Genomic DNA, 25,322 nt, shown 5'->3' on the forward strand with positions numbered 1-25,322 from the left:
TCATAAGAGGAAAGTTCATATCACTACAGGCCTATCTCCAAAAACAAGAACGAGCCCAAAGAAACAACATTTTATCTTAAATAGCTAGAAAAGGAAAAACAAAGGAAGGCTAAAGTCAGCAGAAGGAAAGAAATCATCAAAATTAGAGCAGTGATTAAATAAAATTGAAAACAAACAGCAAAAAAGAAAAAATAAATGCAACAAAGAGCTGGTTCTTTGAGAAGGGTAATAAAACTGACAAACCCCCTGGCTAGACTCACTAAAGAAAAAAGAGAAAGACACAAATAAACAAAATCAGGGATGAAAGAGGGGAAATTACGACTGACATTGCAGAAATACAAAGGATCATACAAGAAAACTATGATAAAGTATATAACACCAAATTTAATAACCTAGAAAAAATGGACCAGTACTTAGAAAAATACAACCTTCCTAGACTGAATCAAGAAGAACTGGAAAATCTAAATAGACCGATCAGCAGTATGGAAATTGAAACAATCATCAAAAACCTACCAAAACGTAAAAGTCCAGGACCAGATGGCTTCACCAGTGAATTCTACCAAACATTCAAAGAAGATTTAATATCTATTCTCCTCAAACTCTTCCGAAAAATCAAAGAGGAGACAATACTTCCTAACTCATTATATGGCACCAATATTACCCTGATACCAAAACCTGGTAAGGATAACACAAAAAAAGAAAACTACAGACCAATATCTCTCATGAACATAGATGTAAAAATCCTTAATAAGATACTAGCGAACTGAATAGAACATATTAAAAAGATTATACACCACAATCAAGTGGGCTTCATCCCAAGGGCACAGAGATGATTCAACACATGCAAATCAATTAATGTGATACACCACATCAACAAATTAAAAAATAAGAATCATATCATATCAATAGATGCAGAAAAAGCCTTTGACAAGATACAGCATCCATTTATGATCAAAGCACTTCACAAAACTGGTATAGAAGGAAAGTACCTTAACATAATAAATGCCATCTATGACAAACCCTCAGCCAACATCATACTTAATGGTGAAAAACTAAAAACCTTCCAAGATTAGAACAAGGCAAGGCTGTCCACTATCACCAATGTTATTTAAAATAACATTGGAGTTCCTAGCGAGTGCAGTCAGGCAAAAGAAAGATAGATTATAAAAAGCATCCAAATTGGAAACAAAGAAGTCAAACTGCCACTATTTGTGGATGACATGATATTCTATATAGAAAACCCTAAAAACTCCACAACAACACTACTAGAAACAATGAAGTAAAGTTTCTGGATACGAAATCAATGTTCAAAAATTCATAGTGTTCCTATACTGTGAAAATGAAGTGTCAGAAAAGGAAGTGGAAAAATAATTCCTTTTGCAATTGCAACAAAAAGAATAAAATACCTAGGAATAAATCTAATGAAACATGTGAAAGACCTATATAATGAAAACTTTTATAAGACCCTATTAAAAGAAATCGAAGAAGATACAAAGAAACGGAAAGATTTCCGTGTTCTTGGATTGGAAGAATTAACATAGTTAAAATGTCCTTATTACCTAAAGCATTATACAATCCTCATCGAAATCCCACTGGCATTTTTTAAAGAAATAGAACAAAAAATCATCAGATTTGTATGTAAGCGCAAAAGACCCCGAATTGCCAAAGCCATCCTGAGAAAGAGGCATCACTCTGTCCGACTTCAAATTATACTACAAAGTGACAGTAATCAAAACGGCATGGTATTGGCAGCAAAACAGACACACAGACCAGCGGAACAGAATCAAGAGTCCAGAAGTAAACCCATATTTATATGGGCAAATAATTTTTGACAAAGAGCCAAAAACATACAGTGGAGAAAGGAAAGCCTCTTCGATACATGGTGCTGGGAAAAGAATGAAACTAGACTGTTGTCTATCACCACACACCAAAATTAACTCAAAATGGATTAAGGACCTGAATATAAAACAATAAAATGCATCGAAGAAAACATAGGAACTAAACTTAAGGACCTTAGACTCAAAGAGGATTTTATGAATTTGACCTCAAAATCAAGGGAAGTTAAAGCAAAAATAAATGAATGGGACTACATCAAACTAAAAAGCTTCTACACAGCAAAATAAACCAGCCGTCAACAAGGTAAAGAGACATCTGTCCGAATGGCAAAATATATTTGCAAGCAACGCCTCCGATAACGGCCTAATACCCAAAATATACAAACTCATACAACTCAATAAGAACAACAACAACAACAACAACAACAAAAAAACGATCCAATCAAAAAATGGGCAGAGGACTGGAACAGACGACACTTCTCCCAGGAAGACATACAAATGGCCAAAAAACATATGAAAAGATGCTCAACGTGGCTAGCTGCTCAACATTGCTAGCTATTAGGGAAATGCAAATCAAAACCACAATGAGGTACCATCTCACACCTGTTAGAATAGCTGTAATCAAAGGGACAAGTAATAACACATGCTAGAGAGGATGCAGAAAAAAGAACCCTTATACACTGCTGGTGGGACTGCAAATTGGTACAGCCACATGGAAAACAGTATGGAGGTTCCTCAAAAAATTAAGACTTGATCTACCATATGATCCAGCAATCTTACTGGGTATTTACCCTAAAGACTTAAAAACTCATATCCAAAAAGATATTTGCACACCGATGTTCATAGCAGCATTATTCATCGTGGCCAGGATATGGAAGCAATTGAAGTGTCCTACAATAGATGACTGGATAAAGAAGCTGTGGTACAAAATACAATGGAATATTACTCAGCCATAAGAAGAGACGAAATACTGCCATTTGTGACAATATGGATGGACCTCGAGATAATCATGCTAAGCAAAATAAGCCAGACTGAAAATGTTGAAAATCACATGATATCACTTATATGTGAGATATAAACCTAAAAGGAACAAATGAACAAGACAAGAGACTCATGGACACGGACAATAGACTAGTGGTTACCAGAGTGTAGGGGGCGGTGGGGAGGGAGATGAGATAAAAGGGGTCAAATATATGGTGACAGAAAGAAATCTAATTATGAGAGGGAGATGAACACACAATGTAGATATATATATGCCTTAGTGTTAAAATGTACAGCTGAAACCAGATTTCTTTAACCAATATCACCATAAAAAAAATTAAAAAACAAAAAAAAACAAAAACATCTCAACCAATGCCACAGAAACAAAGAATTATAAAAGACTACTGCGAACAATTATATGCCAACAAACTGTATGACCTAGAAGAAATGAATAAATTTCTCAAAATATACAATTTATCAAGACTGAATCATGAATAGAAAATATGTATAAGGAGATTAGATCTGTCATCAAAAACTTCTCAGGAAAGAAAAGCTCAGGACCAGATGACTTCCCTAGAGAAATCTACCAAACATTAAAAAACTTATGCCAAACCTTTTCAAACTTTTCCAAAACACTGAAGAGGAGGGAGTATTTCCAAACTCAATTTATAAAGTGAAACATAACGGTGATAACAGAGCCAGACATCCTGCCGTGAAAAAAGTCAATATCCCTTATGAAAACCGATGCAAACATCCTCAACAAATACTAGCAAACAGCAGCACATTAAAATGATTATACACTCTGATCAAGTGGGATTAATCCCTTGGTTAGAAGGACAAAAATTTGATTATTTCCTGTTAAGAATGCACTTTCACCAATACTAAATGGATATTGCTAAGATATAAAGTGAAAATATATTTTCCCTGTTGATCTATCCTACAATTCAACCGATCTTTGCCTTACTTAAGAAATGGGGGAGTGAAAGATGGAGGCCCACTATCTGACAATCTGATCATTCATGTTTGAGGAGCTTACTGGCTATTACTACCTTTCAAAATTTTGTTCCTTCATTTTTTATTTTTTAAGTTAAATTTATTGCAGTAACATTGGTTAACAGCATTATATGAGTTTCAGATGTACAATTTTATCATACATCATCTGTATATTGCATTGATCCTCACAATCTAAAGTCTAGTCTTCTTCTATCACTGTATGTTCCATCATCATCATCATCATCATTCTTACTATTTTGGCTTCATCTGGACCACTTACAATGGTCATTGTTTTAACCTCAAGCCACAAGTTTAAAATATCCACTATTGTTCTCCTATGCTTTGTCTTTAGTGCCCTTCCTGTAAAATTGAAGCATATAAATAAATTCTGTGATTAGATTTATATTGAAAAATATTCTCAGTCATAACACTGTTTTAACTGTTTTATTGTTACCAATGACTTTCTGGAACATCTGTTTTCTAAATAAAAGAAATATATCGTGTGGAATTAATTATTAGAAAAATCAATAAATGTAATACAAAACATTAACAAAATGAAGAAAATCATCTAATCATCTCCATTGATACAGAAAAGCCCTGATAAAATTCAACATTTTTTTCTGATAAAAACACTCAACAGTCTAGAAAGAAAAGGAAATGTATCTAAACATAATAAAGGTCATCTATGAAAATCACACAGCTAATATGACAGTTTATGATAAACTTGAAATTAAAGAGTAATACACAGAAAGATATCCCGTGTTCATTGATTAGAATACTTAATATTGTTAAAATGTCCATACTACCCAAAAGCAATCTTCAGATTTATTGCTATCCTCATCAAAATCCCAGTGGCACTGTTATTACTATTCTTTTTTTTTTTTTTGCAGAAACAGAAAAAAACCAACATAAAGTATTAGGAAAGCAGATACTCATATGCAAAAAAGTGAAGATAAACAATTATCTTACGCTATATACAAAAATTAATTAAAAATAGATAAAACACATAAATCTAAGACCTGAGACTATAAAACTCCTAAAAGAAAAAATAGAGAAAAAGATTCATGACACTGGAGTGAGCAATGATTTCTTTGATATGACACGAAAAGCAGAGAAAACAAAAGCAAAAACAGACAACCTGGACAACATTAAACTTAAAATTTTCTGCACAGCAAAGAAAACAATTTAACAGTGAAAAAACATGCAGAATCAAAGAAAATATTTGCAATCTTATCTTGGATAAGTACTCCTACAACTCAATAACACCAAAAAAACTACCCTATTCTTAAATAGGCAAAGAACACGAACAGACATTTCTTAAACAAAAATATACAAATGGGCCACAAGCATATGAAAAGATGCTCAACATCACTAATCATCAAGAAATGCAAATCAAAACCACAATGATAAGGTATTACTTTACACCTGTTAGGATGACCACTATTAAAAAATAAAATTAAAATAACAAATATTGGCAAGGAATTGGAAAGACTGGAACCTCCGAGCACTCAACAGTAAAATGGTGAAGCAGCTATGGAATAACAGTATGAAGGTTTTCTCAAAAAATTATACATAGAATTATCATATGATCCAGTAATCCCATGTCTGGGTATAATATGAAATAGAAAACACTATCTCAAAAAAATATTTGCACACCCATGTTCACTGCAGCATTATTCATAATAGCCAAGATATAGAAGCAACCTAAATATCCACTGACAGATGAGTGGATCAAGAAAATGCGGTATGTACATACAATGGATTTTTATTCAGTCTCATGAGAGAAATCCTGTCATGACAGAAAATGAAGTAATCCAATCACAAAAAAGACCAATACTGCAATTCCATTCATATGAGGTATCTAGAGTAATCAAACTCGCAGAAACAAAGAGAATGGTGGTTGCTGGGACTGAGCAAAAGAGGAAACAGGGAGTTATTTTTCAATGAGTACAGAGTTTCAGACAGACAAGATAAAAAAAGTTCTAGAGACTTTACAACAACGTGCAGATAGTTAATACTGTAATGTACACTTTAAACTTGTCCAGAGAGTAAATGTTTTTAACATAATAAATGTGTTTTTACCACAATAAAAATAAAATATTGATACATGCTATGTAAAAGAACCAAACACGAATATTATATAATTCCATTTCTATGAAATTGGGGAGAAATAAAGAGAGATTAATAAAGGGTGTAAAGTTTCATTCTGGGGTGATGCGAATGTTTCAAATTGATCATAATGATGGTTGCACAAGTCTGTGAATATACTAAAACCCCTGAAGTACAAACTTTAAAAAGTGTATTTTATGGTATGTGAATTATATCTCAATAAAGCTGTTAGAAAACAGAATCTACTATGGTAAGCAACTTTGAGAAATTTTATGTTTAAGAATAGTTTTATCCTCAATAACTACACTGTATTTATTAATATCTTGAAAGACTTGTTTTCCTTCTGTTAAGGTAGGATACCCCAGTACTTCACTCTCGACCCTCATTCCAGCCATGATGTTAAGACATCAAAGGAAGCCTAATGTTCAATAAAATCTATTTAAGCTCGGAGTTTCTCAATTACCTACTATTGAGTCCCCAAAAGTTCATAGATTTAAAAAGGTAGGAAACCTTTTTAAAAAATGTCATTGAAACTTACTAAAAGCAAAAGGAGAAAAAAAAAAAAAGCTTCTGATGAAACAATTTCTGAAAGTACATGGAAATCTGTTCCTCAAAATTAAGACCCTTCTCTGTAAAGCTCTTTCTTCAAGTGATAATCTTTCCCTCTCAATTTACACTTAGCCTTTCCATTAAAACAGACCAACTTCAGAGTGGTCATTATCACTTCCTCTAATCCCTTTCATATCACAATCAGGAATCCTTACCTGGTTCAGGAACCTTAGGCTGGGGAGTCAAACTGGGAATTCCTGGCTCCTTTTCCATCTCCTCAATGCTGGCACTGGATTTATCACAAACAGTCAATCGTGGCCCAACTGAATCTAAATGGCTGGCATGATTTGGATCTGTCACCACATCCTCCAGGATGTTCGTGGAAGGAGGAGGTCTATGCTCTGGGAACTCATCCCCCTTCTTTACAGGGTCAGCAGGAAGCAAGACCCCAAAGGCACCCTCAGAGTTTTCTTTCTCCCTATATCTGTTAGTGCGCTTACGAGGTTTAGTGCGCCTTTGGTTTAAACGCTGCCACCGTTTTTTAGGCACCACTTGATTTACACCATTGGGTTCGTCATTCTCACTATTCATTTCAGAGTCCAAGTCTGGGCCCTTTCTATTTTCAAAAGAGGGGACTTTTTCAGGAACCTTATCAGAGTCAGACTGGATAACTTTGTTGTCAAAATGAACATCAGAAAAATGGGCACCGTCCTCACTTGTTAAAGGGCCTGTTAACTGAAGGGGTTCTTCTTTACCAGGGTCTTTTGCCCCACCTCTCGAGAAGCCATTCTCTGAACCCCCACCCGCTCTGTCTCCCTGCGGGGCAGCCTCTGGAGTCACAGCTGGAAGCCGGCTCAGTTTTCTCTTGCGCTCTGTCTTTAAGGCTTTCCGGTTCACTGTGTTCTTCACCATATCGCCTGAAAAACCATCTCGCAATCTGGATGGTGGCTTTGATCGCCCACAGTTGCGCCTAGTAACACAGTTTGAACGACTTTTGCCGGCAGTAGGGAGGTCTCTTCTGTCGGCCACTAAGCCAGGCAGAGAAGCAGACAAGTCCCCAGCCAGTGCAGAGTCACCCCCACTGGGGCTAGGACGAACTGGATCTGGAACGCCATCCCTGTTTTTTTCTGAATTGTGAGTGGAGCCTCCTGAAACCAAGACCTTAGAAGTCCCTACAGGACTACTGGTAGAACAGTCCCCAAGACCTGGACTCCGATAGGAGACCAAGTTTTGAGCAGTCATTAACCGTTGCTCCTTGGTCTTACTGTCATGCATATCTTTCAACATCATCAGCAATGTACTGAACTTGTAATCTGGTTCAATAGGTATATGATTCTGACTAGCGGCAGAAGAAAAAAGTAATGGTTTTGATGGCTTTGATGTTGCAGAGTCACTGACATCTTCACTTAAAGATCTGTAAGAGAGTTCTTTCAACTCTGACAGAACGTGTTTCACCACTGCTGTTTCTATGTCACTCGAATCCCTGGTTTTCTCATGCATGTTGCTCAGTAGTTTTAGCCCATCCACTTTCCCACTTTTGGAAATGCTGGCCAAAGGAGAGCCTTTGGTATCCGAAGAACAGCATTTCAAACTGCAGTCCTCATTTGTAACTGGAGGTTCTACTAGAACTGGATTTTCTTTATGTTTGTACGTTATTTTTCGGATCTTGGGCTGTTTGCTTTTCGAATGTAAAAGAGCTTGATTCGTAGCCCCACCCTTTAATAATGAGTTCTCACTGGAAATGCTTGATGGGGTGTTGAATTTTGAAGAGAGACCATCATTTCTAAAATCCGATTGGGGTTTGCGAAGAAGAGTGGACACTTTAAAATCAGAGAGATTAACCTGAGATGTCTCCGTTCCAGACTCTGCTGTCTTAGTACAATCTGTTAAGTGGTCTGTGTGTGAGTTAGTAAGAAGGGACTTCTGCTTTGCTTTTACCTTAGTGTTTGCGGCAGGATACCTAGAATACTTTACCTTTTCGTTTTTCTGCACAGACAACATGTTCCCTGTTCTATCAAAAGCATCTGTAATTTCAAGGACACTGTTATCAGACTCTGAACTGTGATCTATAGGATCCAGATCACTGCTTCCGTCATCAGAAGTGGTACAGATACTGATGGAATCACTTCGTTTTTCTTCATCACCTGCTCCAATATAGCAGAGTTGCACTTTTGAACTGCATACCAGACTTCGCTGGAGTTTCTTTTTCTCCCCAGAACGTTTAGAAATCAAGGCACCCTCAGACAAGCCCAGTAAAGAGTCACAATTTGAAGTCTCAAACTCTTTCTTTGCAGTGTTTTTCGCACAAGAAGAAAACAGGAAACTTCCCGGGGCAGTGCTGGCCCCAGTAAGGCTGTTTGCTATCCTGGAAAGTTCATTAGATGCCTGCTTATCAGATACATCCCCAGAAATAAAGTTTATGCCAAGGTTCTCTGGAATCTTTCCCCTCCGTTCTTCCTTATGTGCTTCAAATTGCATGTGGCCCTTTTTCACACAAGTCCTTTTTGGATTATCAGTGCTCTTTCTGGCTCGAGACTTAGCACAAGGCTTTTCCTTCTCATCTGCAGAATGTTCAGAGTCAAAAGCCAGAGATTTCAAGCAGCCATTAAGCAACAGGTCATGTTCTGATTCAGGATCATTTGTACAGTCCTCAAATGGCATATCCTCTTCACTGTCCAATTTGATCGAACTGGTAATACATTTTCGGTTCTTCGATCCTTTGGGAACATCATACTGTTCAGCAAGACCAACACTGGCTTCCCATTTACTCAAAATTTTCTGAGGAACCTTAAATTTAAAGGAGAAAAAGATTGTCACTAATCAAACACAGGGGAGGGGGAAATAGAGAGATGATCAATGCACATTTCGCAAATCCGCTTTTCAAGAAAACATAGGAACTAAACTCACAGGAATATAGGAAGTAGCACCCACAGCTCAACTAGTGGGGATTCCTCAACATTACATTACCACTAAGACCTATCATCAGAGGAAAGACTGATTTCATACATCCTCCATTCTCCCTTCCTTTATAAGGACAAAGGAGTGGACCATATCTTAGACTACAACATTACATTACTAATCAACATCACATTACTAAACCAAAGAATAACTTAGACCCTTCCTACTTACCTCTCCACACTTTAAATAAGGACTTATTTTCTTCATGACTTATGAAGGCCAAGCACTTGCTCAGCACTATAAAAAGAGAAAGCAAAAGGCTAAAGAGGACGAATATAAAAAAAAAAAAAAAACAAGTACAGAAGAGAGAATAGACCTGCCCTAGGAGACTTGAAATTTAAACCTCAGGTTATCAATAGGCCCTTAGCTAATGAAGATTCTTCTACACATGTTACATACCATCTGGATTATAACCAGTCTCCAGAGCTTAATCATGTAGTCCACAGACACCAAAACACCTTGAGTATAACAAATTACATTCACTCTTTTCTTGATTCCTCACAGCATGAGAACACTGAGGCTCTGTGAAACATATCTAATTTTCCAGACTTATTTCCCTTCTGACTTCATACAATAGATATTAGTTAAGGCTCTAACTATCATTTAGTGTTCACAAATACTTTAATACTTGTGAAAAGGATGTTATGCTAAATATGTAAAAATTCAGGTCATTAGCCAAGTCGCCTCCTCTTATAAAACAATAAACTGACCATTTGAGTTTATTTTACATATGAACACACACCCATTAATTCTCATGACTGTGACCAGAGCAAATCAATTTTCCAGAACCTGAAAGCTCTAATGAAATTCTCAGAAAAGGGAGTTAGTTAGTCTACATAGCAAAGGCTTGACACAAAAACTGACACCTCTCCACCATCCAAAATAATATAAACAATGTAGTTATTATCTTCCTTCGCTCTAACAACAGGACATACTAATTTTTTAGAGCATCGACCTTATGACATATTAGATATTTATAATTATTTCTAATCCACACAACAGTTTTACAAGGAACAGATTAGTACACACTAGTTTAGAGTTGAAGACACTGGTCCTCACAGAACTCAAATTAAAAATAGCAGAGACTGCATACTAACTCTAAATTATCTGAATTATGACGTGTATAAATAGTCTAGAAGTATTTATACACAGAGAAGTATAAAACACCAATCTAAGAGGAACTATTTCTCCTTCTAGAACTGACTATAAAGCAATATTCAAAGAAAAAAGTCAAAATTTTACTCGGCCAACTTTAACACAAAATATCAATAATACAAAACAAAAACAAAATGTTCTTTATTAAAACATAACCAGGTTTGAAACTGCAACCTTAAGCATTAACAATCATACACAAAACCAAAACAAAACAAAAATGTTTAAAGCTTTATCTTTCTCATTTTTAAGAGAAATAATTAATTCAGAGAGTGAAAAGTAGAATATTTCATTTTGATGATCATTTTCTTCTATATAAGATATAACCAAAGAAGATTGTCACATCTAAGTGACATGGCAAAAATGAGCTGAAATCATTTCTCAAAAAATTGAGTATAAATATTTGGAAGGCCAGCAAATATATCTTGCTTTCTACCTATTTTCTCACAAATATCCTACCACTAAAAGAAATTACTTATATTTCAAAATTAAAATACTTCTTCCTTGCCTTTCCCTTGCCTACTCCCAAGTAGATCACTTGAGAGGTTTTTGTCGTTGTTGTTACCTTATGCCTATATCCTTTTTCTTTTTGCTTCCCTCTTCTTCTAAGGACAGGTAGCTCTTCAAATTGATGTCTGCCTTCGAACATGACAATTGCTTTTCCAGCCACCCAGGCTCTCTCAGAAGGGTCTCCAAAAGCCTCCACATAGTACTGTCGATAGGGCCTCCGGTTGGAAACTAGATAAAGAAAAGAACCAGTGTCAGTACTTTAAAAAGATAACTGTTCATAATCAAGATAACGGCCACACCACTGTTGCCAAAGAAGCCTGTTTACCAAATCAATCATTCAATCGACAAGCTAAAAAATCTGCAGAACAAGATATTCTCAGGTGGGTCAGATAGAAGGAAATTTTTAAATATTCAATTAATGTGGCAAGAAAACACTTAAGAGTTTATGAAAGAACTCAATGGTTTGGTTTGGTGATAAGCTGTATATTCCAAACCAGTTAGAGGTTATTAGCTAATCACAGAACAAATTAATGTAGCAATCAACTAAAAGTTTCTTTACTCTCAGTCTACAAAGTCTTATACCCTCATTCCTGGAAAATACAAAGGGCATATAATAATAAGCTACAAAACCACAAATATTGTAACCAACAAGAACCACCACACAAACTCTAAAAACACTGCTAAAATATAAAAAAGAGAAATGCTTCAACACCATGCCATGTGTAACACACTAACGTTTATGGAGTAGCTACTCTTGGCAAGGCTCTATACTAGGTGCACAGATTCTTCTAAACAACTAACACTAAGAAATAAGTAGTATGATTTCCATTTTATAGATACAGTAAGTCTAATGACTTCAGAGAGGACAAATTCAGAGTAAAACAGTGGCTTCGTAGAAAAGTAGAACTTGAAATTTCAAAATACAGAAAGTAAAAAAAGAAAAGAGAAATCCCAACGGCAATAAAAACAAAAAGAAATCCAGTTATTTTACAGTTTTCTTGGTTGTCCAGAGTTCTAAGCGTTACCAAAAATAAAAATACAAATCTCATCCAGAAAAGATTATCATCAAATTTATGTAGTTTATGTAGCACCCATATACTCAGCATTTTTCATACCAGTAAAAAAGTCACAAAAGAAATATAATCAGGGCCACGAAAGGTTTAATAATTTGTCTCTTTCTAGAAGGAAATCATCTTAAAGAAAGATTCATTTTAACACTCATCTAATTCCCTAACAAGAATCCATATTGTTTCAAAAACACAAAAAAGAATCTAAAGAGCTTTTTAAAAATGAGAAAAGCTTACTTCCTTCAGAATGAAAAAAAAGAGAAAAGATTTATAAACTGAACTTCAGAACAAGTATAAAAAGTTAGGAATACTTTCAAAACTCCTATCTTCACAGTAAGTGGAAAAGAAGCCAAAATATCAAGTACATTTCAACAGAAGTTTCTTTATAATTGCTAATTTCAAATCTATAAAACCAAAGAAGAAAAAGTATCTATAAGCAGCTCTCACAAACTTTAGTTGAAATAGTTGTTTTTCTGTAAAAATATAGCTTAATAATAAAATTACAACCTGGCTAAACTTTATTTTAAGTCCATTTTACAAAGTGTGGGAAAAAAATGAACTCTTCAGACTACCTACTAAATTATATCCTTCAATAGAAACCACCTATAATGGGGGATTAAAATTGGTAAGATATTTATGTACCTACATAGAGGTTTTTCTTAAAGTCCATTTGAGAAGTAAATAATTCTCCCATAAATAAGTAAATTCAACTAACATAGATTGAACACTTATGATATGCCAGATGTATAGAAAAGACAGAAAAGAACTCACTGCCTGGTGGGTAAGAGATGTAGAAACAGATTATGATAAAAGCGTGGTAATTCTAATAAGAAACATCCACTTTCAAAAAATAGCACTAAGAAGTGGAAAACGTCAACTGAAAGACAAATGGGATACCTCAGCAGAAGTTTTAAAAATAAACTGCTTGGGAGGTAGATGGGGGGAGAGGGGATTTTAATCATTTCTTCAATTAAAAAAAAAAAGTAAACTGCTTATTAAGGAGAGAATTCCAGTATGAGGGCTCAGAACCCTCAAAGGCATGAATGATAAAACAAAGAAACAGCTAGAACTACAAGTAGTTCAGAACACTAAATCATGAAGTAGAAGAAAAAGGAACTAAGCTGGTAAGCAGTGGCCAGACCTGAAACAGCCTGGATGCCATGTTAAAAGCTTGAACATTAGTAATGTTGGGAATAAAAGGCTCATCTGAACTGTGGAACCATAGGCTCAGTTTTACATCTTAGGAAGATAAATCTTCTTAATCTCTGAAACAGAGAAGAAACTCAGTAGACCAGAGATTACCAAAACAGTGTACACATGACATGACTAGAACCTAAACCAAAGCAGTAGAAAGGGGAATTAAAAGAACAAAATCTGCAAGATTTTTTTAAAAGACAAATCAAAAAGCAATTTATAAAAGGAACAAATACAAAAGACAAAGTATAGAGAAAGAAACAATAAAAGTGTGGGAAAGCTGGAAGTCAGATGGTGATAAGTTAAACCAAATAGAGTTGAATGATAGGCCAGCCTTGAGAAAAGTTAGAGCAATGTGATTTACTCCCAGGTTGCTTTGTGGAAGGTACCCTAGAAGTATATAGAAAGGTCTAAAACAAGATTGACTGAAAGTCTGTTCAAGATGAAGGGTATTTCCAGGTCAAGATGAAGAGTATTTCCAGATCAAGATGACATTAATCTCCACTAAAGCTACAGTAAAGAGATTTTCAAGACATAAATCCATTATGGACAGGGAGAACAAGAGAGGAAAGCTAAGTGGAAATTACAGTGTAGCTGTGCAAGTAAGCTATACAGTTTTAGAAGCTGGGAAGCACATGTCTAAGTACTATGGTAACTAATAGATCCAAGAATGCCAAATCCTAAATCATCAAGGAGCAAAGCCAAGAACCAACTGTGTATATATCGTGCATCTTTCTAAAGGCCCAGGAACAGTGAATACCTGGTACTTCTGGAGTTCAAGAGAGAATAAAATAGAGGACTGGTTGAAAGCTGTCAAGTAGCACTGGATACCTAAATTTTCTCCTTCACTCCCAACCACCAGATCATTGCCTCGCCCCTTTTTCCAGAGAAGACCAGAGGTTTTTGTACTAGATGGAGTAAAACAGAAAGGTCTCTAGACTGAGGAACACCAAGCACAGTCAAGGAGTATAATTACCAAAAATAGAGAGAATGAGTGAAATGGATGCTAAAAACACCCAGTTGTCTTCCCTGCAATGTGCTCCCAGAACACAAGAAGCCAGATTCTTATCCTCTAGGTAGGAGACTAAAGAATTTTCTCTGAGGAATCTCACTAAGCCACGAGAAAAATGGAGAAGGTATTGACAAAGGATTGAGAGGGGGAGGGGATCACTCTACAAGGAAATTAAAAGTTGACAACCTCTAAACATTCAGAAGTGCCCATATGCTCGAGTCCTCACTCTTGAACACAGATCTGAGGAAAGCCTCAAACATAAAAATAGAGAACAAAGGAACAGTGAAGAAAAAAAAAGAAACCTAAAACAGACTCTGTACAAAGGAGAGCTCTTCTCATCAGCACTAACTGCATGATCTTTCCCAACTTTAAAAATCCTTCAGGACCCCATACATCTCTCTTGCTGTACTATCTTCACTTCTCTGCCTTTATCTCCATTTCCTCAAATCAGCCTAATCCAAATTCAGCTACAATTATATCATCAAAAAAAAGGTTGCCAATTATCTCCACTTTCTTACACCTAATGGACACTATTCGACCTCTAGGCAACGTTCAACCAAATCAACCACACCTTCCTAAAAAGGCTCTAGTCACCAATACCACATTTTCCTGGTTTCTTCTTCCATTTCTATTTGATTCCTTCTCAACTCTTTTGCAAGTTCAGTCTCATATAGACCTCAAATGTTGGCTTCCTCAAAGCCACTTTTTTCCGACTACTTATGTAATGGTTAAGTTAAAAACTTGGGAGCCATCTTGAGATATAGAAACCGGGGCGCTAGAAACCTTAGGACTTCACTCTCCCTCACTCCCCATTATCCATCCATTACCAAATCATGTAGATTTTTCACCGCTTTCATTTCATCATATTACCACAATGACCCTCTTAACTATCCTTTCTATCTGTGCCATTTTCTACATTGTAGTCAGCGAACTTTAAAAAACCACAGATCAGATCACATCACCCTCTGCTCACAGCGCATTAATGTTATCTCACTGTCCTCAGGAAAAAATACAAACTTTTAAATGAAATCTACAAGATGCTGCATAATTTGACTCATATCTACTCCTCCAGCCTCATACTGTGCCACTTTCCACCACTTTATGGGCTGCAACCTTCTCAAAAGTGGAACAGGTAATATTTTCTGTGCCCAGAGCCATCTTCCCCTTTCTTTCCTAGTTAATTCCTGCTAATCCTCTCAGGTATCAGATCAAAGATAATTGTACTAGCAACTCTGGCCTTGAATACCCCTGCACTAAAAGTCAAGGGTTAGGCAGCCCTGCTATATCACTGATTGTAAACCAATATTTTTCCTTGGACACAGGCCTCAGTTAATTATCTATTTGATTATTTGCTGGTGTTATGTCTCTTTAATTGAACTCTATACATGAGGGCAAGAAAGACCGATGTTTTCTTCATTACTGGATCCCAATACTTATCACAGACCTATACAATGTACTTATACTATTTGTCAAATAAATAGTGTGAATCCAACTAGTATTCATAAAGAACACTACAATGAGTAAGAAACCAGCAGTCCCATATAGGGCTAGGAGGTACAGTGAAAGGACTAAAAGAATTTTCTAAATTTAAATATCCAAACAGACCACAAAGGATATCACTTTTTAAAAATAGTGAGCTATAAAGGCCATTGGGCAACTCAACAGTCAATATTCAAAATGTAAAATCAAATTCAGCAATCCTATTTTTGGTAAATCATCCTACAGATGAATGGGCATATATATATAAAACACACAATTATTCTTATAGTAGTGTTTGTGTGAGCACACAAATACATGTATGTATGTATATAATTACACACATGTATATGTGTATGTATATATTTTGTCTTTACAACACAAGATGAGAAAGAATCTAAACATCTATCAACAGGGAAATGGTTATATAAAGTATAGCACATTTAAAAAGTGAAAAACTATGCAGCAATAAAAAAAATTTTCCTAAGAGACAGTTTTCAATGCACTAATATGGAAAAATCTCCAAGAAGTAAAAAAAGCAACTACAGAATGTACAATACACTACTTTTGTGTTAAAATAAAAGGGGTAGGGAGATGAGAATGTACATGTGGATTTACATAAGGAAACTCTAGAAAGAAACATTAATAATAATTCGTTAGTCTTTGAAAGGAGCACTAAAGAATGGGGCAAACCAGAGAAAAGGAGGTATTAAGTTGATTTTTTTAATCTTGTGTGTATATGACCCATTCAAAAACTAAAATCCATATAGTAAAACTATAGTAAAATCACAAGCCATCTTAAATAGAAAAAAGGGAGTTCAAGATCAAGTTTCAGCCCCTATCTTATAGCATTTTAAAGATAAGACATCTGAGATTTAAACAGAACAAGCAAATAAGAAACCAACTACAGCAACTAATATTCAAAATCAAGATTTTAGAATTCAAAACAATGTATAAGCATTTTTTAATACCTGCTTCAGCTTCAAAACTAACAAAAACAATAGAAACTTGAAGACTGATATAGAAAAATGTAAATATATTGAAAAATGACTCTGGACAATGTAAACCTTAGGTAATATGCTTAACATTTCCCTGGCATCTACAGATAAAATAATTGAGAATTTTTAAACTAGAGAGTAAAATAAAACAAACATTTAAAAAAATCCAAAAAGATAAATGCATGAATAACAACTTGTTCATGAAATGCCCAAAGGTAAAAAAGGATTATTGCTAAGGGCAACAAAAATTGAGTTATACTAAAGGCAACTGTAAGTTTATAATTCCAAACTGTATTTTATCATGTGGAATCAACTTCAAGTATTACCTTTCATTTTTGAGTGTGTGTTAATCAACGGATCAGAACAAATCCTGCAGGGCCACCATGGGCGTCTCTTGAATTTTGCCCAGATGAGATCTCCAACTTCATACTTCAGTGGTGTAGACTTTTTCTTGGTCTGACACTTTAGATAGACAAAACATGGGGCATCAATAAGAATCAAAAGCTTTTGAAACAGTATACCATCTTCCCACTAGCCCTTTAAGAAAGCAATAGCTAAAAAATTCTAGATGAAAACACTCCAGCTTAACAATTACAACTAAATTACTTTGTCTTAATTGTTCATAACATAGCCCTTTACACAGAAGTAGCTCTCAATTTATATTTGTTTTATATAAGTAATTATCTATATTCTAGGAAAATAAATAAGCTTTTTTGATTTATTAAGAGCTAAAAACTGAAGTAATAGATAAACAGAATCATCCCAAGGAAAAGGTATTTTTGCCTTAGTCCTTGGATCACACCACATTAGGGGGTTAAAAAGAGAAAATTATAAAGAGAAATTTTAACAATATCAAGAGACTGTGATCCCAGTACAATGTTATAGGTCAATTCTATCTCAATAAAACTAGGGCAAAAAAAAAGAGAGAGAGAGAGAGAGAGAGAGAGAGATTGATTGATTGATTGATTGATTGTGGTCCTTTCTGCAGGTGATATTCTACATCTTTCCTAAACAAACAGGCATCCTAGTAAATTAACAAAAATGGCTCAAATTAAATAACCCAGAAAGCTACAGGCTAGATTCTAGCAGTGTCAATACTGGGATATTTCCCAGCACACACAAGAGAGGCAGGCTGGCTGACTCCAGAACAGAGCACTGCACAACTGCAAGGGACACAGCTCATGCAGAATACAATATGAATCAAGCTCCTTGAACTTGTCCAGTGCAGAGACCCCACCTGCATCCTTCTCCAAAAATATTATGCCTAATTGATTTGCAATCCAAATGCCTCCATCTCAGCTCTAAACCCATATCCATTCCTTTAACACCCCATACACAGTACAGATCTCCTGCCCTTGAGAGGAAGACAGCTTTGTATTTAGTAGAACTGAGCTTCTCAGCTGATAAGCCACACAAAGAACTGCAAGTGTGCTGAGATATTTCTGGGTAGCCAAAAGAAGAATCTAGGGTATCTGGAAAAGAACAACCTATTCCATTTACTCAAAGGAGATGTACAAATGTTATTAAGATTTTCTATAAGTGGCAAGTCTTGAAAAAGACCTGGTGGGCTCCTTCCTCAATGTGCCCTCCTTAATGCCTAAAAAAGTACCCACCTGGCACAGAGTATTCAAAGAGAGTATGCTGAGTGAATTGACTGAAGTCATTCAAATAAAAATAATAACTAATGCCTGAGACTCAAGGATATCAAAGGATTAGGCTCAATTCAACGATTTATAAGTTACCATTCAACTTTTAAGATTGCATTCACATAGAAGTTAAATTAAATCTCGTAGAATACCCTTATGAAAAGTATTATGATTAGTTTTTCATGTATATAGAATTACTAGGTAATAAGACAGAAATGACATCTCATTATACAAATAAATTTTTAAAAAGTTTGAGGGGCCGTTTTTGTCTGTTATCGGTTTGTAAGTTATCAGAAAAATACATGACGTCAAAGCTAATTAGCTTTAGAACTTTTAAACCAAGATACCAAGACTGGATAGAAAAACAAACCTTTTATTTGCCTGTGCTAAAAACTACAATTTAAGTAGGTTTCCCATAAATGTGTGATATAATTTAATTTTTGATCACTTAATTTATTTTGCAATTATTGCTAAATATGAAATGTGCTTGTTTATTCAAGTCCTAAATGACTAAATATACTAGCATTTATTTGATGTATGCTATGTGCCAGGCACTGTTCCTCCTTTAATCCTCTTAAAGTAGATACTATACTACTCCTATTTTACTATATGCTTATAATCATGTAGTTTAGTTAGGTGGCAGAGCCACCTGGGAAGTCCAACACTCGATCTCAAACTCTCAACCACTACTTTATTATCTAATAACAATAAAACCCCATGATTATTACGTGCTTTATGACAAATTTAGTCATCATCAACCTATGACATGTTGTTGGTTCTATCTTCCCCTCATATTACTACTACTACGTGATTATACCATCAGGAAGGATAGCCATAAAACACATGCCTTCAATAAATAGCAGAGAAAGAACATTTCTGGTATCAGGTAAAGCCAAAATCACACAACCAGACAAAGCATTAATGAACTGTCTTCTGACTCTATCACAAATTATGTCACCTTAAACAAGCCAGTTAATTCAGCTCACATTTCCTAAGCCATAAAATCATGAAACACCTACCACGGACCATCAAAATAACTATTAATTCTACTAATATTTTCACCCAGAAGAAATAATCTAAACAAGTGAAAGATTGCAGAAAAATATTTAAGGCAAATATTTATGAAAACAAAAAGTTAACATCCAAGAAGACCTGTTAAATCATGCTGACAACTCAATAAAATATGCAAAGTGCAGACAGTTATGGGATACACACATACAACACACCAACCATTTAGAAACTATGCTGAAACTGTAATCATGATTTTAAAAAGTCATTAAGAAATACAAATAAGTTTCATGAAATTAATGGTATCATGGGTGACAATTTTCATAAACCTGAAATAATTCTCTCATCACTTTCTTGATTCATTTACCATGATGACCATATAAAACAATATATGCAAACTCATTGGGGAAAAATGTCTACACAAATACATATTATTAATACTATTATTAATGCACAACATCCAAATCCAATTGACCCTTATATTTAAAAAGTTAGACACGGGTAAGAATTCCAGACCAAAGAAAGGGTTCCAAACACAAAAACAGAAAAAAATAAGGGGAGAAAAAAAGAATAAGACTTCTCTTCAGAGGAGCTTCAAAATTTCACCTTGGAAAGAAAGACTTGCAAATAACTCGTTAAACCTATAATTCAACTGCACATTAACTTTCTAAACACTTAACATACAAAGCTTAACAAGAGACACAGATGAATTTCTGATCTCAAGACACTTGGGGAATAACAAGGAAGAATAAAGTGAAGAAATGTCATCTGAGCTTAAAATAGCAGGATAGCATACTTCAGAACAGCTCTGCCTAATATCTATGTCCAGCTGGAAGAAATGCACTGGAGCTAAGCCTTTTGATATATACTATCGGGGCAGACTGTGCTCGCCCATAAGATATATCCCCCATACCTGTCAATGTAACTTTATGTGGAAATAGGGTCTTTACAGATGATGAAGATAAGGTCAATTAGGGCGGTCCCTAATCCAATATAACTGTGTCCTTATAAAAAGGAAACTTGGACACAGAGACAGACATGCATAGAGGGAAGATGATGTGAAGACAGAGAGGAGATCGTCAACTACAGAGAAGGAAATGCTGAGGCCACCAGATGCTAGGAGAGGCATGGAACGGATTCTCACAGCCCTCAGAAAAAAAAAAAAAATACCACTGCAGACAACTTGACATTGTACTTCTAGCCTATAGAAAGGTAAGACAATTAAAATTCTGTTGTTTAAACCACCCACTTTGTGGTACTTTATTATGGTATTCAAAAAAAAAAACAGTACACAAACATTACCTTGCTTTAATTCTCACATTAGGAAATAGCATTATCTCCATTCTATGAATAAAGAAACTCAGTATCAAAACAGTTAAATCACAATTGGAATGACTGAGATTTAAACCCACATTTGATTCATTCTAAAGACCGTGTGTGGTGGTGGTGTTTTGTTTTTTTTTGCACTACAATGCCCTATTTTCCTCTCATTTTAACTACAAGAAAATATGGCCAGAGTTTGTTTTGTGTCTAAATCAAACCTAAAAAACCAACTTGATTCAAAAATCTCCATTTCTTTTTCCTTACTGACAGTAACATGTCACATTAAACTCTCCTGTAAGAGCTTGTCACTGCCATTTTTAAAGGACTGATACATTTCTGCAATCACAAGAAGTGGCTCTTGAACCAAAAGCTATGGTCAAAAGACATGTGAGATTTGAGTATTTTCATTAACTAAATTTCCATCAAGAGGCTCAAATCAGACCTATATTGCATTTCTAAGATAGAAAAACTCACGTAGTCCAGGAATATTTCCAGATTTGGAGACAAAATTTAAGTTGTGTTCTATTTTCATGCTATTTAACGTTACCACAAAGTGGATAATCCTTGAATATTAATACCCTCCTCCCAGGCATATCCAAAACTTACAGTTGAGTGAACTACTCAAAATCACCTAAATCATAGTACAATGGTATCTTTTTTCCTTTATTTTAAAAATTTTATTGTGGTAAGAACACTTAACTGGGCTCTATCCTCTTAGAATTTTAAGGCTATATTACTCTTGTCTATTGGTACAACAAACAATAGCTTCTAAAATAACTTAATAACGTATTGTACTTGAGGACTTGTACTTGAGGTAAAGATCCAGAGGAGTGGGAAAAAGCACTAGTACTTTACTTGACAACAATCAAAGAACTTACCGCAACTCTAGGACTCAGTTTTTGTTCTGGTTACTAAGAATTCCCATAAAATTATACTTGCATAAGATGACAATGACAATATACAAGACAAAATCTATCTCTTTAGATAATTTAAATGATATCTAAAATCTATTTTCCACAGGTGAAACTGCCCATTTTTGAGAATAAGATCAACTATAAATATATCATCTTCTGGCTTATAAACTTAACATTTGTTAACACTGCCACTGCTTCTATCAATTCTAGAAAGAAAAAAAATTAAATAACTTGGTTTAAAATACCAAATTTTAAATGTTATACTAAAGAATTATACTATATAGAGTTATTTGAATTTTACTTTAAATTTCAACTTTTTCCTACCTGGTCAAAGTGACTCCTTTATTCCTGTGATAAAAATAAGTAGTTCCTCTATTTTACAACTAGGACATCTAACATGAGAGATTACATAAAATTCACACTGTTGTTCATTTACTATAAAAAATGTTTGCATAAATAAAATAATACAGATAATCTTACGTTTGTATAAGTCATATGGTTTACAAAGCACTTTGATTATAATCTGATGATAGCAAAGCTTCTCCTCAAGTCTACACAGCACCAAGTCCATAGCAGAACCTCAGAGAGTATGGTTGCCTTACCAGAAAAAAAGAGACTCTTCCAACACTAGTTCTGTGTCTAACACTTAGCCCAGTACCTGGCAAAGAGTAGATATTCAATAATTATTGCCTAGCTGATTCCCCAAATTGACTAACGTGCTATGCTTTACTAAAAGAACACTTAAGCATATATTTCAAGTTAATTTCAAGGAGAGTCCTTAGTAAATCTACCTATAAGAAATGCTACAGGGAGTCCTGCACCCAAAATAAAGGACACTGGGCAATGACTCAAATCCACATGAAGAAATAAAGAACATAAAGGTAACAAATTAGGTAAATATAAAAGGCAGTAAAATGTATTTTTGTTTTATAATAAGTTTCTCATATCTGATTTTAAAGAAAACTGCATAAAGCAATAATTATAAATCTGTGTTGATGTGTAAACAATATATAAAAATGTAATTTGTGTGACAATAAAATGACAGAGAAGGATAAAGCTACAGAGGAACAAAGTTTTATACTACTGAAATTAACTTGTTATTACTCCAAACTAGGTTTGTAATAAATTAAAATGTTAGTTGCAATCTTAACCACTTAACCAGAGCAACCACTAAGAAAGGGTGTTAAGTGTGTGTATGAGGGGAGGAGCGGCAGGGGGGAGGGGGAGGGAGGGGAAGGAAGAGGGAGGGGAAGGGAGAGAGGACAAGGGAATTAAAATGTTACACTAGAAAAAAACTAATTTAACACAAAAGAAGGCAGTAACAGATGAGTAGAAGAACAAAATATAAGACATAAAACAAATAGCAAAATGACAGACATCAATCCTACTTATCACTAATTATATAAAATGTACATGGGTTTAAAACTACAATTTGAAGGGAGAAATTGGCAGAATAAATTTAAAAATGATCCAACTATATATATATATGCTGTCTATAAGAAAATAAAAGGATCAGGAAGAAATAACATGGAAACAGTAACAAAGAGGGAGTGTCTTCTTCTTTACCATCACACAAAATACACTTAAAGGCAAAATGGTTACTAGTGACAAAGACTGAATTCCACTTAACAGGAAAGTGTAACAATTATATATGCAGGAAATCAGACTCCCAAATTCATGAAGCAATAACTGACAAATAAATAGGGAGAAAGACAAATAATAAGATACTCTGAAACCCACATTCAGTAATGGAGAGAACTAGACAGAAGATCAATAAGGACACAGAAGACTTGAACAGCACTATAAACCAACAGGACCTAACAGAGACACCTGAAGAATATTCTACAGAACCGCAGAATATGTAGTCTTCTCAAGAGCACATAAACATTCTCAATGATAGACCATACATTAGGCTATTTAAAAAAAAGTGCAAATAAAATTAAAAGTCCTTAAAAAACACAGAGTATATTCTAACCACAATGGAATAAAATTAGGAATAAAAAAGAAAGAAATTTAGGAAATTTAACAACACAATCCTAAATAACGAACAAGTAAAAGAAAAATTCACAAAAAACTTTAGAAATTACACTGAAAATGAACACAAAACACACCAGAACTTATGAAATGCAGCAAAAGCAGTTTTTAGATAAACATTTATAGCTGCAGACATGTATATTTTTAAAAACTCTCTCGAAAACCCTAACTTTCCACCTTAGTAAACTAGAAAAAAAAAACAAAAAAACAGTAGACTACACCCAAAACAAGCAGAAGGAAATAAATCATAAAGATTAGAGGAAAATGTAAGAATAGAGAATCAAAAAATAGGGGAAAAAAACCTCTCAAAAGTTAGTTCTTTAAAAAGGTCAACAAAACTGATAAACCTTTAGCTAGATGGGCTAAGAAAAAAGTCAACTCAAATTACTAAAATTAGAAACAAAATCAGGGCATTACTTTTGATTCTACAGAAATAAAATGGATTATAAGAGAGTAGTATAAACAACTGTACACCAACGAACTGAATAGATGAAAATGACTTAAGTCCTAAAAACACAAAACCTACCAAGACTAAAAACACAGAGAATATCTGAATAGACCTAAAACTAGTAAAAAGTATTGAATTATTTTCTGTATGCCTCAAACTAATATATTGTTATATGTTGATTACATCTCAGTTAAAGAAAAACATACACCATGACCAAGTAGAATTTATTCCTGGAATGCAAGAATTATTCAAAATATGAAAACTGATAAATATACATTAACAGAATAAAGGATTAAAACTTACATGGTCATCACCACTGGTGCAGAAAAAGCATTTAACAAAATTCTACTCTCATTCATGATTAAATATATTCAACAAACTATGAACAAAAAAACCCTACCTCAACATAATAAAAGCCATATATGAAAAATGCACAGATAACATCATGTTTAATAGTGAAAGAATGAAAAGCTTTCCCTCTATGATCAGGTACACAGCAAGAACTATTTTCTCCTCTTCTATTCAACATAGTACTAGATGTTCTAGCCAGAGCAACTAGGCAAGAAAAAGAAATAAAAAACAATGGAATTGGAAAGGAAGAAGTAAAATTACCTCTATTTGTAGCTTTCATATGTAGAAAACCATAGATTCCATACACAAAAAATTTGAATATAAATTCAAAGTAGGAAGACACAAAATCAATACATAAAAATCAGCTGAATTTCTATACATTAGCAATGAACAATCCAAAAAGGCAATGAAGAAAACAATTCCATTTACAATAGCATCAAAAAGATTTAACCAAAGAAATAAAAGACTTTTACAATAAAAACTACAAAAATATTTCTGAAAGAAATTAAAGAACACAAATACATGGAAACACTTCCATGTTTATGGATTGGAAGATTTAATATTAAGATGTCACCACTACATAAAGTACAATCCCTATCATAATCACACTTTTTGCAGAAACAGATACTCATCCTAAAATTCACATGAAATCCAAGGGACCCTGAATAGCCAAAGCAATATTTTTTAAAAGGACAAAAACTAAACGATTTATATTTCCCGATTTCAAAACTTACTAAAAGCTACAGTAATCAAAATAGTTTGAT

At 34.5% G+C, this 25,322-nt stretch overlaps 1 protein-coding gene across 7 annotated transcripts in view; it reads right to left on the reverse strand.

Moving 5' to 3' along the window:
* Positions 1–25,322, reverse strand: part of NSD1 (nuclear receptor binding SET domain protein 1) — a 138,336-nt gene that overhangs the window by 64,830 nt on the left and 48,184 nt on the right. For 6 of the 7 annotated variants that reach the window (XM_023531860.1, XM_023531862.1, XM_011362215.2 and 3 more), the window contains 3 exons: positions 17,161–17,296; positions 11,143–11,315; positions 6,683–9,254 (listed from right to left, as the gene is read on the reverse strand). In XM_023531860.1, the coding sequence (XP_023387628.1) occupies positions 6,683–9,254; positions 11,143–11,315; positions 17,161–17,296 (2,881 nt within the window). The remainder of the gene's footprint in view (positions 1–6,682; positions 9,255–11,142; positions 11,316–17,160; positions 17,297–25,322) is intronic. The other variant, XM_023531863.1, reaches the window with a different exon arrangement.

Source organism: Pteropus vampyrus, unplaced genomic scaffold (genome assembly GCF_000151845.1).
Source record: "Pteropus vampyrus isolate Shadow unplaced genomic scaffold, Pvam_2.0 Scaffold74, whole genome shotgun sequence".
Taxonomy (NCBI): domain Eukaryota; kingdom Metazoa; phylum Chordata; class Mammalia; order Chiroptera; family Pteropodidae; genus Pteropus; species Pteropus vampyrus.